This window comes from Panicum virgatum, chromosome 3N, assembly GCF_016808335.1.
Source record: "Panicum virgatum strain AP13 chromosome 3N, P.virgatum_v5, whole genome shotgun sequence".
Classification (NCBI taxonomy): domain Eukaryota; kingdom Viridiplantae; phylum Streptophyta; class Magnoliopsida; order Poales; family Poaceae; genus Panicum; species Panicum virgatum.
In genome coordinates, this window is record NC_053147.1 from 29,514,001 (window position 1) to 29,527,313 (window position 13,313).

General features: G+C 44.2%; 1 protein-coding gene and 1 pseudogene across 2 annotated transcripts; both read left to right on the forward strand.

The window, feature by feature from the left end:
• The first annotated feature begins 3,380 nt into the window (after positions 1-3,380).
• LOC120665597 (putative pentatricopeptide repeat-containing protein At1g19290) lies at positions 3,381-6,865 on the forward strand. Of its 2 annotated transcripts, XM_039945192.1 has the most exons (3): positions 3,381-6,440; positions 6,556-6,726; positions 6,838-6,865. In XM_039945192.1, the coding sequence occupies exon 1, from the start codon at positions 3,487-3,489 to the stop codon at positions 6,331-6,333; it is 2,847 nt and encodes a 948-aa protein (XP_039801126.1). In that variant the 5' UTR covers positions 3,381-3,486; the 3' UTR covers positions 6,334-6,440; positions 6,556-6,726; positions 6,838-6,865. The 2 variants fall into 2 exon arrangements, with proteins under 2 accessions (XP_039801126.1, XP_039801127.1); XM_039945193.1 differs by lacking the exon at positions 6,838-6,865 and having other exon boundaries at positions 6,615-6,725.
• A 700-nt stretch (positions 6,866-7,565) lies between these two features.
• Positions 7,566-12,314, forward strand: LOC120667725 (annotated as a pseudogene).
• Positions 12,315-13,313: the final 999 nt, after the last annotated feature.

Sequence of the window (13,313 nt, forward strand, 5' to 3'; positions counted from 1 at the left end):
AAGTCGAGTGATTTCCTATCAGTCGCGAGAATTATAGGAGTTGAATGTTTACTACATGCTGCAACTATAAGGCATATGGGCGGGGTCAGGGCACTATATTTCTGGATGAGACCCCGTCTGTTTAGTGAAAAGTTGATAAGGTCGCAGTGTGTGGTAGTGGTGGTTAAGCGTTTGAACGTACTAACCACATGCCGAGAAATATGGTAATCAGTAAGCTTAAGTACTGGATTGCACCGAGGCCGGAACATACTCCCCACTGTCTTTGAACGTTGTTCTCATGCGGCCACATGCGGGTGCAAGAAGGCTCACGACCCGGCGTCGTACCGTGGCGTGGATTCTTGTAGTCGAGGGCGGTGGGCCTGTTCCGTGAAGCGGGAATTGAAGGGAAAAGTCGCGTGGGCGAAGCGAGACGTCGATCCCCATGCGTGTGTGTTAGGTCTGCCTGGCCAGGTTAACAAATTCGATTCGAATCGTCTGCTTCTCACGGTTTGGAACTGCTTAACCCTTTTGCCACATAGAGTAAGAAGTGAAAGATGATGATGATGATGATTAATATGGTTGGTTGGATGATGAAAGATAATTGTTTCCACCATGTATGCTATTGGATAGATGCTCACCTAGAATGGTTAATTGAACTAGAACCTGAAAGCTAAAATCTGAAATTAAGGATCTACTCTTACTGCTTTTCGGTAAAACAAATCCATCAAGCCAAAAGCCTTGTATGTCTAGATAAAGGGCTAAGTATAACCTTAGTCGGGTAAGCGTTGCTGAGTATTAGTATACTCAGCCTTGCTTGTGGCTTTGTTTTTCAGGTGGTACAGCTGAGATTATGGTGGATGACGTCATGTACGGGCTTCATCATGACGTCTGGTTTCGTCGCTACACTATCGTTCGTTTTTCATCAAACTTGAACTCTGTTATACTTTTATGAATTCAAACTCGGTTTGTAATAATAATTCAGTTTTATACTCTGTACAGTAAAATTTGCGGAATGTTGTATTCTCTGAACTGCTTTGTCGATCCTGTTTCAAGTGGTTTAATCGGGATTTTACCCGACAGCACTGTCGGATTACTCCGTTTTAAGTGCGTGTTAACCCTGATTGCCGTTTCGGTGGTGGTTAGCGCACTTAAGCCGGATTAATTTAGGCGGGACTGCCACAGCAACGTATCTGGTGGAAACCACAATCATCGTGAAAACCCGTGCAAACCATGGCAAAAAAGTCATCTAAATTCACCCAAAAAATCACACATGTAGATGATATGATGATACACAACCTTATAAAATATCTTGTCCAAACTCGACTTCGTTTGTGAGATATAAAAATAATAATTTTCAAGCCAGAAAGCTATCCAAATGATTTGTTAGAAATTTGTTATTTTTATATGTTACAAACGAAGTCGAGTTTGAACAAGATATTTTACAAGGTTGTGTATCATCATATCATCTACATGTGTGATTTTTTTGGTGAATTTAGACAGTTTTTTTTGTCGTGGTTTGCACGGGTTTTCACGAAATTGTGGTTTTCACCATATACGTTCCCTTTGTGGAGACCTAGTACCATACTCCCTGAGGTGGTACCTAGTGCTTCTGTATGGGGGAAGAAATCCTGATCTGCATGCATACCCAGCATCTACCAAGTAGAATTTTCCTAATAAATACCAGGTAAGTTGTATCTGATGATAACATAGTATTTTCAATTATTAAAATTATGTGCTGGTTTGGTGTGTACGTACCTTGGGGTACCTTAAGCCCGTCAGGTCTTTGGAGGGCATCAGCAAGAATAAGAGCATCATGTTCAGAGCCCTCCCAGGCAGCCAAGACATAAGTGCACCTTAGATCAAAATCTACAGCTGCTAAAACATTTTGTGTTGTAGTGTGCTTCCTTCCCAGAAATGTTGCTCTATGCTTTCCAGGAACTATAACTAAAACATGTGTCCCATTAGTAGCACCCACACAGTCGTACATCATTGGATAAGAGTGATTATTTTATCTCAGGCATAGGATTTTAGAAGTTAATGTTCTGGATTTTAGAAGGTACCTTGAAATAGGGATATCACTTGCGGCTGTTTTGGATTTTAGAAGGCACAGAAGGAGATGGTACAACTATCAGCTTATTCCTAAGCTCACCAAGTCCATACAGAACCTCCTGAAAGTGTCTAATAATGGTTTCTGTGGACCTTCTAAAGGAAAATTTTATGTAACTGAATCTTTGGTTATGACCCATAACATGTAGGAACATGGCAACTTATTCCTCAATATTTTTGTGAATTGTATCCTTGAGTAACTCTCAGCTATGAAATAGATCACAAAGTTGGTAGAAAGGGGCCCTTCTCATCCTAAGAATCTCTACACGCTGGGTATCAGTGGAGTTGAAGATGTAGGCTAGGTTGTTTTGGCACTGTTCATCTCTAACAGACATGGAGGCATTAAGTGATACATGGACGAGCCCGACTTCTAATCCTAACAAGTAACCAGGTACAGAGAACAACAACTACTGCAGCTCCCCTACGAACCATCCTCAGACGCAACTCAACAGGATCCATGGCTACAAAATGCATCATACGACAAAGGGAAATAAGAAAACTTTAAAATCGAATTCAGGTTGTGTTGCTGGCGTTGAATTATTGCATCTAACATAAGGTTAAATGGCACGGCTGCGGCATGATGTATGCGCCACTCAGTGCCAAATTGCATCATCGACCAGTACTAGAGCTCAGAAAATGCTTCGTTTCAATTTCATATGAACATAAGTGGCCATAAACGAAGAGTAAAAAGAATAAATCATTCAGTACTTGAAGTCCACCAGATCTACAAGAAATCGCCAAGAAAATGTCCAGATCTAGACATACGGTTGCATACTCAGTGACTCAATCAAGAAGACTCAATCAAGAAGACTACCAGATCTACACATGATCTGACATCAGCGAACACAAACTCAACTATTGGGACCAATAAGTCAAACACAATCAACCAAAAACAAGAGCACGAGCAAGAAATAGATGAGGGGAGGAGAGATTCAAGCGGAAGTAGGCCGAGAGGCGTTACCAGCCTACCTCCGGTCGAAGAACCCTAGGTCGGAGTGTCCGCGAGCGCCACAAGCAAGCAGCCGAGAGAGCTCGAGAAAGTGAGGAGGTGACAGCCGTTAGTGAACAGTTCCTGGGGGCGGTAACCCTAGGGAGCAACCCGCTTATATACGCTGGCTCCGAGATGCATAGGCGGAGACGCGCGGGTGTCTAGCGGAGCCAGGCCCGATTTGTGCGACCATTTCAGCCGCATAAGAATAGCCTGACCACCTCCATTTGCACAACGGTACCTGACTCCAGGCAATGAACAGACGACCAAACATAGTCTCCTTGGTCTACCAGAGCCTGGTTGGGCTTTATGCACCCAACCAAAACAGCCCCCTAAGATTTCCCATTCGCCGTCGCCGTCGCCGCCACCATACAGCCCCCTCGACCGGTCGACCCACCACCCCCATCCCGCCAATGAGGCTTCCCCAGTGTATCACCGGCCAGCACATGCACCAGAGATGCCGCCGCCGCCTCCGCCTCCGCCTCCGACCGCTCTACTTCCTCCGCCGTGGCATCCACTCCAACTCCGTGCTCACCCCGGCCGACGCCGCCACAGATGCCACCCTCCTGGGACGCCTCACGCGCCTCCTCCTCCTTCATCGCTTCTCCGCCGCCGCCCGCCTCCTCTCCTCCGCCGTCCCCCTCACCCCTGCACTCCTCCATGCGGCCCTGAGCCGGGTCCGCCTCGACCCCGACGCCGCGCTGCATCTCTTCCGCCTGGCCCCGTCCCGCCCGTCGCTCCTCGCGCACGCACAGCTGCTCCACATCCTGGCCCGCACTCGCCGCTCCGCCGACGCCCGCGCCCTCCTGACTTCCCTCCTCTCCGCGCAGCCTCCGGCCCCGCCTCTCTTTCCGCACCTCGTCAAGGTCTACAAGGACTTCACCTTCTCTGCGGCCTCCTTCGACCTTCTCCTGCGCGCACTCGCCAACGCTGGCCACCTGGATGGCGCCCTCCAGGTGTTTGATGAAATGACGAAGCTCGGATGCCGCCCCACCGTGCGGTCCTGCAACAGCATGCTCAACAAGCTAACTGAGGCTGGGGACCTGGGCACCGTGATGTCCGTGTTTGAGCAGATGCAGCGTGCTGGGACTCTGCCAGACGAATTCACGGTGGCGATCATGGCGAAGGCGTACTGCAGGGATAGGGGGGTGGCACATGCTGTGGATTTTGTGGAGGAAATGAAGAAGATGGGTGTCAAGGTGAACCTGGTGGCCTATCATGCGGTGATGAATGGGTACTGTGAGGTTGGACGGACCAAGGATGCAAGAAGGGTATTTGAGTCACTGCCTAGCAGGGGTTTATCACCAAATGTAGTGACATATACCTTGCTTGTGAAGGGATACTGTAAAGAGGATAAGGTGGAGGAGGCTGAGGGTATCATAAGGGAGATTATGAAAAATAAACAAATTGCTGTTGATGAAGTTGCCTATGGTGCAGTGATCAATGGCTACTGCCAAAGGGGACGAATGGAGGATGCAGCTAGATTACAGAATGAGATGACTAATGTTGGTCTCCAGGTAAATTTGTTAGTCTATAACACAGTCATCAATGGTTATTGCAAGTTGGGCAGAATGGTAGAAGCACATGAGGTTTTGCATGACATGGAAAATGCAGGTGTGAGGCCAGACCCATACAGTTACAATAATCTAGTTGATGGGTATTGCAGAAAGGGTTTGATGAGCAATGCTTTTGAAATTTGTGATACGATGGTAAGGAATGGATTCGCAGTGACGATAGTAACATATAATGCACTTTTGAAAGGTTTTTTCTTACTTGGCTCTATTGACGATGCACTTAAACTGTGGTTTCTTATGTTGAAGAGGGGTATTGCACCTGATGAGATTAGTTGTAGCACCATGATTGATGGTTTTTTCAAGGCAGGTAAAACTCAGAAGGCCTTGAACCTTTGGAAGGAAACCTTTGCAAGGGGATTAGCAAAAAACACAACTACATTCAACATGGTTATCAATGGGTTGTGTAATAATGGGAGGCTGCATGAAGCAGAAGAGCTTCTTGGCTGCATGAAGGAATGGAGATGTTCTCCTGATATTATAACTTACAGAACAATAGTGAGCGGTTATTGTAAAACAGCTGATATGGATAGGGCTAATCGCTTTATTCATGAAATGAAAAGTTTAGGTTTTACCCCTTCAATCGAATTGTTCAATTCTTTGATAACTGGACTCTTCATAGCCAAACAATGTGGAAAGGTGAATGACATACTCTTTGAGATGAGTAAAAGGGGACTTTCTCCTAACACAGTCACTTATGGAGCTCTGATAGCTGGATGGTGTAAAGAGGGAGATCTGCAGAAAGCCTATAACCTGTATCTTGAAATGGCCAGGAAAGGCTTGACTCCAAATCTTTTTATTTGTAGTTCTTTAGTTAGCTGGTTCTATAGAAAGGGGAAGGTTGATGAGGCAAATATGGTGCTGCAAAAACTTGTCAAAAGCGACATGATTCCAGATATCAGTGCAACCAGACTTGAGACTGGGAAAATAGCAAATGTACTCGATACTGTTGCTGGTGGGAATCATCATTCTGCAAAAATAATGTGGAACATTGTTATTTTTGGTTTATGCAAATTGGCAAGGATTGAGGATGCTAAAAACTTGTTTGCAGATTTAAAAAGCAAGGGATTTGTTGCTGATACTTTCACTTATTCTAGCCTCATCCATGGTTGTTCCACTTCAGGATTTCTTGATGTAGCTTTTGGTCTGAGAGATGAGATGTTAAGTGTTGGTCTTACTCCGAATATCGTAACCTACAATTCTCTCATTTACGGCCTTTGCAAGTCTGGAGAGTTATCAAGGGCAGTTAATCTTTTTAAGAAGTTGCAGTCAAAGGGTATATCCCCTAATGCTATCACCTACAATACACTAATTGATAAATATTGCAAGGATGGTCACATAACTGAAGCCTTTAAGTTAAAACAAAGGATGACAGAGGATGGTGTTAAGCCTACTGTGTTCACCTATTCTATACTGATTCATGGTCTTTGCACTCAAGGTTATATGGAAGAAGCAATCAAGCTTCTTGACCAAATGATTGAGAATAATGTAGATCCAAATTATGTTACATATTGGACGCTAATTCAAGGTTATATTAGATGCGGTAACATGAAAGAGATTTCAAAGCTTTATGATGAGATGCATATCCGTGGACTTCTTCCCGCCTACGTGGCTGGAGATGTAAAGCAAGTATCTCCTGCTGAACACAACCAAAATGGAAAAACATGTCATGTGAAGATGTATGGCTAGTGCTAACAAATCCTCGCATGTCTTCTTTCTCATGGAAGATACTGATGTCTTATGGATGGTATGATGAAACAAATCATGTGGATCCATTTATAACTAAAGATTATTTGGTAAGTTTCCTTTACCTGGTATTCTTCTATATCACTGGTGTAATTAGCAAAACTCTGTCTGTAGTCATTGCTCACATCAAATTATGTATTGTTCGAAATGCTTTTCACAAATCAGTGCTGTTGGAGATGTGTTCCACAAATCTGATATGATTCTACTCATTAACCAATTTGAAGATCAATTCGATCAAGGGGAATCTTAGTGGATTTATTTTATTGTACACTGGATCAAGATGCAAGCAATTCTAGGTGTGCACAAGCATGCTAGCTTCTGCAATCAGAAATGAAGGTAGCACATTTTCCTATGATATTTAAGAGTAAAAGAAAGATGTGGTATCTTGTTTACCTTTTTTCTTTCCAGATCATATATGCACTTATGACTTATCAATATTTCATCCAGTATTTTCAGGATTGTGGCTGAGAGAAAAGGACAAAGACACTAAGGATTCAATTTGGAAGAGTTGACCAAAATTTTATGTGACATAATTGAAGGTCTGCACTGATTTTCATTTTCTTTTCCATTCACATGCTTGTGGTAAACTTTATATTTGCAATTCATCTGCAAATCAAGGTATAAATTTTCCAGCTATGATGTGAAACTGTTGCGGTATTTTGCTTGTTGCACTCTAATGATATTGAATACAACGGGATTAATATGTAATTTTGTGTTCTCATTGCACAGCCTAGGAAGATCAGAAGTAGAACAATACATGAGGTGCAAATTTAACTTGTCCAAAAAATTTGAGGGTAGAAAATGTTAAGGGTATAATAGTTAAGGGTAGTATTGTAATATCCTAGAGTCTCGGGTTTGGGTGCTCTCATGTATACATATCCCCATTTGGAGCTATTCAACACAGACATACAGTTCTATTGTCCTCTGCTCTCCATTCGTGACATGGTATCAGGGGTGCGGTTCTTCTAGATCTGTCCGCCACCCTCATCGTCGCCGTTGCGCTGCCCCTGGAAGCTTCGTCTTGCTCCTGGGAGCGGCATTCTCCAGCCCCAAATCCATTTTTTCTTAGTTATTGAGTCACAGCAGCAGCAACACTTACCCAATTTCTTTTCCCTGTCAAATGCCATCTGCCACCTGCCGTCGTCGATCTGCTCGCGGGAGGGGAGCAGCAGCCCATGTCCATCATGGATCCGCCGGCGCTGTCCTCTCCGGTGCTCGTCGCGGGTGGATCTGCTCTTCCCGGCCACCCGTCGCGTGGCCGCGGGCCTCCATCCGCGCGGCCACCCGCCCGTCGCGGCCTGTGCGGCCCACCGCTGCACTCCGCTCGGTACGGGCCCCGTCCGCTGCCGTGGTCCAGCTACTGGAGGTGGCCGCCATCTTCCCTGCACCTCCTCTCGTCGCGGACTGTCCATGAGGTCACGCTCAATCGTCGCAGCCATGCCTCCGTCGCCGTCGCGGCACCGTCCCCGCCCCCCTGCCACCATCGCAGCCTTGCATCCGCTGCCATCGCGACCCCATCTCCGTCGCCGCTCCTCAGGCCGGCTGCTCGTCGCAGCCGCTCATCCCATCCTGGTTGTTCGCCTGCTCATCCAGGACGACCGCCCCTTCTCCTCTGCCTCCAGACTGCGCGCATGCACATCTATCCACAGTTTTGCATTTGCCTGAATCATCTTCGGTTGCTGTACTGCAACCCATTTTCTCCTACACGAGAGGTATCTGCCTTGCTGTGCCGATTACAATTTGGACAGTTTCTGTTCGCAATCTGCTGGTCTGATTTCCCAGGAGCTATCTTTTGTCACTGCTATCTGTCTGCTTGCTAGGTTCAACTATGTTATGTCATATTTCCATCCATGTGCATCCATATTATCTGCTAGTAGTTTTGCTTGCTGCTTAAATTAATCTGCCGTTTCATATCCTAGCTGCATGCTTCTGCTAGCATCTTAGTCAGTGTCAATCCAAGTCCAATTGCAACATTCAATTCGTCCAAGTCATGCATGTCCACCAATTTCATTGTCAGATCAGCCAATATCTTCTTTTTATGGTAAGGTTAGTTGAATCCCGTCGATTTAGCTAATCTCATCATCATTGTTGCTGCGACCTTTGCCCTTTTGGTCCCTTTTGGAGCCATTTTGCTCCACATCATGATCAATGGCTGTCTATTTGTCGTCATCATCATGTCATCCTCCTGCTTGCCGTCTTGCAGCAGTGATCTCTCATTTCTCTCTTTGGCTGGTTTGACACATCTCACTGTTATTGTCAAGTTCAAAATCTCCAAAGAAAGGTCTATGTTGAAGAGTCAACGTACTGGTTTGCGAAGACTCGGGCTATTTTTCTGAAGTACGGTTGTGAAGGCAATACCCTCTTGTGGAAGAGATCATCAACATCGACATGTTCAAAAGTTGCACGCTTTGATGACATCTTTGATTTCGAACTTCGGATGAATCATTTTCATGTTTATGTATAAGTCTAGTGCTTAGTATCAACTCTCCAAATGCAACGTCATTGCAAAATTGCATTCACGTTGCATTTGAGAGGGGGTGTTAAGGGTATAATAGTTAAGGGTAGTATTGTAATATCCTAGAGTCTGGGGTTTGGGTGCTCTCATGTATACATATCCCCATTTGGGGCTATTCAACATAGACATACAGTTCCATTCTCCTCTCCTCTCCATTCATGACAGAAAAGACAATTTATATTGAATAGTCTCATATATATTCTAGTTCTTATAACTTTAGTCCTCTAGATATGCAATGATCCAGAGAGAGATGCTAAGGCAATCCGATTTTCCTTGAAGATGGACACCAAATTGGATGTGCTCAGTCATACGCAAAGAACATGGGACTTTATGGACAGAGAGTAGGATGCATGAGGTATTTTTTACATATAGCATTATCACCTGCAGTGCTTCTTATTATAATGACGTGCATACTTGTGTGAGATGGAATATGGTCACTGGCAACTTTTGAGAAAAATAGCTGTTGGATTTCTCAAAGTATAAAGATTCAAAAGGAAGGGGAAAATACTTGACTTAGTGAAAAAACTGAAGTTTTTTCAATTCGAGTGCTCCTTATTCCATTGTATCTGTAGATAATTGGATGACATTAAAATACTAGGTGGTCCATTCTTTAAACCTTTGGTCTAATAGAGACTTTAGCCTTATCACATATATTTCTTTAGACAATGGTAGTACAGCTCAGGCATCTGTGTCGACTAGGCATGCACTACCAGTTCTTGTCACTATAATAATTTGTGTTTGTTACCGACATGCAGTATTTTGTGTGAGGATGAGATGCAAGCAGTTGCTGTCAAGAGCCAACTGCAACAGATTGCAAGACCAATGTACAGCAACCCACCTGTTCATGGTGTACTTGTTTCTATAATCCTCAGTGATCCAGAATTGAAGAGTTTATGGTTAAAAGAGATCAAGGTAAACTGTGAAACCTACATAACTACTTAAGTTCTTGAATGTCCAAATGCTTAAATCTGTTTTAAGTGCATAAAAAAAGAATTGCATTAACAAGTAATTTCACTCACCATTTATTGTCTCAGGACTCAGGGTATGGCTGATCGTATCATTGGAATGCGGATGGCACTTAAGGAAAATCTTGAAAAGCTAGGTTCACCTTTGTCATGGGAGCACATCACTAATCAGGTAAAGACAACTCTGAATATAGTTGTTGATATTATTTAGATTGACTCAGTGACATGTGTATTCCTCCAGTTTTTAAGAGTGTCATCTATGTTATTAGAGGTGGTTTCGGTTGTATCTTAATGTTGTTGAAGTACGTTCAGCACTGGGTTTGGATTAGTAAATCATTTACGAATACAAGGCCCTGTTGAGCTGGCTCACATTGGTACTAAAAGTTGGGAGTGGAGAATTTCACAGAATTCCTAACATTGTGGCTGACATGTTTTTTCTGTCACAAAGGCATCTAGTGTTGCTAGTTTTGGCTTCTCGTGTACCTGATTCTCTGAACATACCATTGATTTTTTAGTGACTTGCTAGCAGGTATTACAGGGTTTTTCAGGAGGAATCCATCAGTATTGTTTTCATGCAACCAAAATAGTTCATGCATATTAGTGCTTAAAATTTTCTAAAATGTTGAGTGCAGAGTGCATGCATTCTAGGCAACAAAGTAGAATGGAAGGACTATATCCAACTTTTGAAGTTTGAAACTAAGAGCCAGCAATATCAGACAATTGCACTTTAAGTATACAGAATTACCAACCCAGACCAATCTCTTGTGGTGCTGAATTGCTGATATCTTGAGCTGGATAGGAATGCTCTGCAACTTAGATAACCTTAGTGTTCTTTTTTCTACCACTACATTTCATTCAAATGTTGTTTCTTTTGAGGTCAGACTCCACATGCAACATTATTATTTGTTATTTTGTTGAATTTGTATACACAAGGTGAGATCCCTTGGTGTATGCTCTTTGCTGATGATGTGGTGCTAGTTGACGAGAGTAGGACAGGGGTTAATAGGAAGTTAGAGCTGTGGAGACGCACGTTAGAGTCGAAAGGGTTTAGACTTAGTAGGACCAAGACCGAGTACATGATATGCGATTTCAGCGCGACTAGGCATGAGGGGGGAGACGTTAGTCTAGATGGGTAAGTGGTGGTCCAGAAGGATATTTTTCGGTATTTAGGATCGGTGCTACAAAAGGATGGCGACATTGATGAAGATGTTAGGCATAGAATTTCAGCTGGCTGGTTGAAATGGCGGCAAGCTTCTGGCATTCTTTGTGACAAGAGGGTGCCACAAAAGCTAAAAGGCAAATTCTATAGGACAACAATTCGTCCGGCGATGTTATACGGTGCTGAATGTTGGCCTACAAAAAGGCGACATGTCCAGCAACTGAGTATAGCAGAGATGCAGATGTTGCGGTGGTTTTGCGGGCACACAAGGAGGGATAGAGTCCGGAACGATGTTATTCGGGATAGGGTCGGGGTGGCACCAATTGAGGAGAAACTTATCCAGCATCAGCTGAGATGGTTTGGACATGTCCAACGAAGGCCTCCTGAGGCGCCGGTGCATAATGGGGTTCTTGAGCGGGTCGATAATGTAAAAAGGGGTAGAGGTAGACCTAAACTAATGTAGGATGAGTCGGTTAAGAGAGACCGTAAGGATTGGAATATCTCTAAAGAGATAGCTTTGGATAGGAGCTTGGAGACTAGCTATCAATGTGCCTGAATTTTGAACTTATTTCTTTCGGGTTTCATCTCTAGTCTACCCCAACTTGTTTGGGAAAAAAAAGCTATGTTGTTGTTGTTGTTTGTTGAATTTGTATGTGAATAATAGGTACATGCTTTGTACAGATTGGAATGTTCTGCTACAGTGGGATGACACCAGAACAAGTTGACCTGTTGACAAATGAATTCAATATTTACATGACCCGCAACGGGAGGATAAGGTATAACACTTCTCGAACTTTTACATCATATTGATATTGATGCAATGTTGTATCTCTTCATACCCTCTGGAGAGTGGAGAAAGCGAATCTTACGTAATTCCTGTGCCTTTTTCAGCATGGCTGGTGTAACGACAGGAAATGTTCAATACTTGGCAAATGCTATTCACGAGGTTACCAAACCGAATTGAGTTTGGCCCTCCTACCCTCGTCGGCCGATGAAATGAGACTTTCAAGTGGCTTTTTTGGTGCCTGACATATCAACATTGTCATTCTCGATAAATAAGTTAAGCCTGTTTGGGCTGTCCATCCAAGGGCGAATTTCACATGGACGAGAACTATAGATGTGAAACTTCAGTCTTGAGAGCTACATGATCCTGTTTCTTTTCTTTTTCTTTCTTTTTTCCCATCTTGTGATGCAATTTTTACACTTAGCTGCAAATGGTTGTAGCATGATCTACAGTTCTGAAGAAAATAAATATTGTGAAATTGAAAACTTGATACTTTCAGCATGCCCGGCGCTTCAGCCACTTCAGTTGCGGATTAATGAATGGCATATTCTGTCAAACAGCCTTTGCGAGGATTGACAACATTAGGACAGCATGCCCGGCCTCCTTGCTCCGCCGGCGGCCCGGGTTGGGAGTCTCGTGCCGTAATGTTCCAATATTCTATTCCTCTCCAACCTCCTACGTCGTCAATGCCCTCTCCTCCAGGTTGCTCTTGAGAAATCGCATTTTGTTGCCAATCGAGCTGTTCTTGAACCCTAGTGCAATAACAAATTCAAAAACAAAATAAACAGAGAAAGACCTGTTCATGGCCTGAGAAAGGTGAAAAGGAGCTAAGTAGCCTTTGGAGATATCATTGTAGATTTTTGGTCGATGATTCTGATCGAAACACGAAAAATTACGGCCTGATATCATGTTGCTACGATTCTTTTTCCTTTTCTGATTTTGATAGAGGTAATGTGATGTTAGAACAGCACAGGTGTTTCATCACATGGAGTATGCTGAGGACGATGCGAGGATCGTTTTACGGACAACATATTACAACATATCTTTGTAATATATCTTTACCAGCTCTCTCTCTCTCTCTCTCTCGATAATTCTGTGTCACGAGTACAAGGATCGGATACAATCAAGCCGCAGCTCGCCGCCGCCGGATGCAGCCGGGGTTCTATTGGGGTTCTGGTTCTACACCTCTCTCCTCACGCGATCACTCTGCATATATATTACAAGATGATCAGCTAGGTAACGGGCCTCCTCAGCGTCGCACCCACGTTGGGCCTTCAAACTTTGGGTTGGGCTTCTTTTGGCGAATGGGCCTCCTTGATTCTCCTTGCTCCAATTGTTCACCCTGGACACCATCCTCCGTTGGCGCCAACAGCCTGGTCACCGTCGTGACATCCCTCCCTCCTTGAGGACCGGCTTGACCCCAAGCCGGCACAGCTGGAAACTGAGTCTTCAGATCCACTTCATCCTCCCACGTGGCCATGGATAGAGGCCAAGACGACC

Excerpts from the sequence above, each read along its gene's own strand:
- LOC120665597 (XM_039945192.1), top strand. The coding sequence starts at position 3,487 with ATGAGGCTTCCCCAGTGTATCACCGGCCAGCACATGCACCAGAGATGC.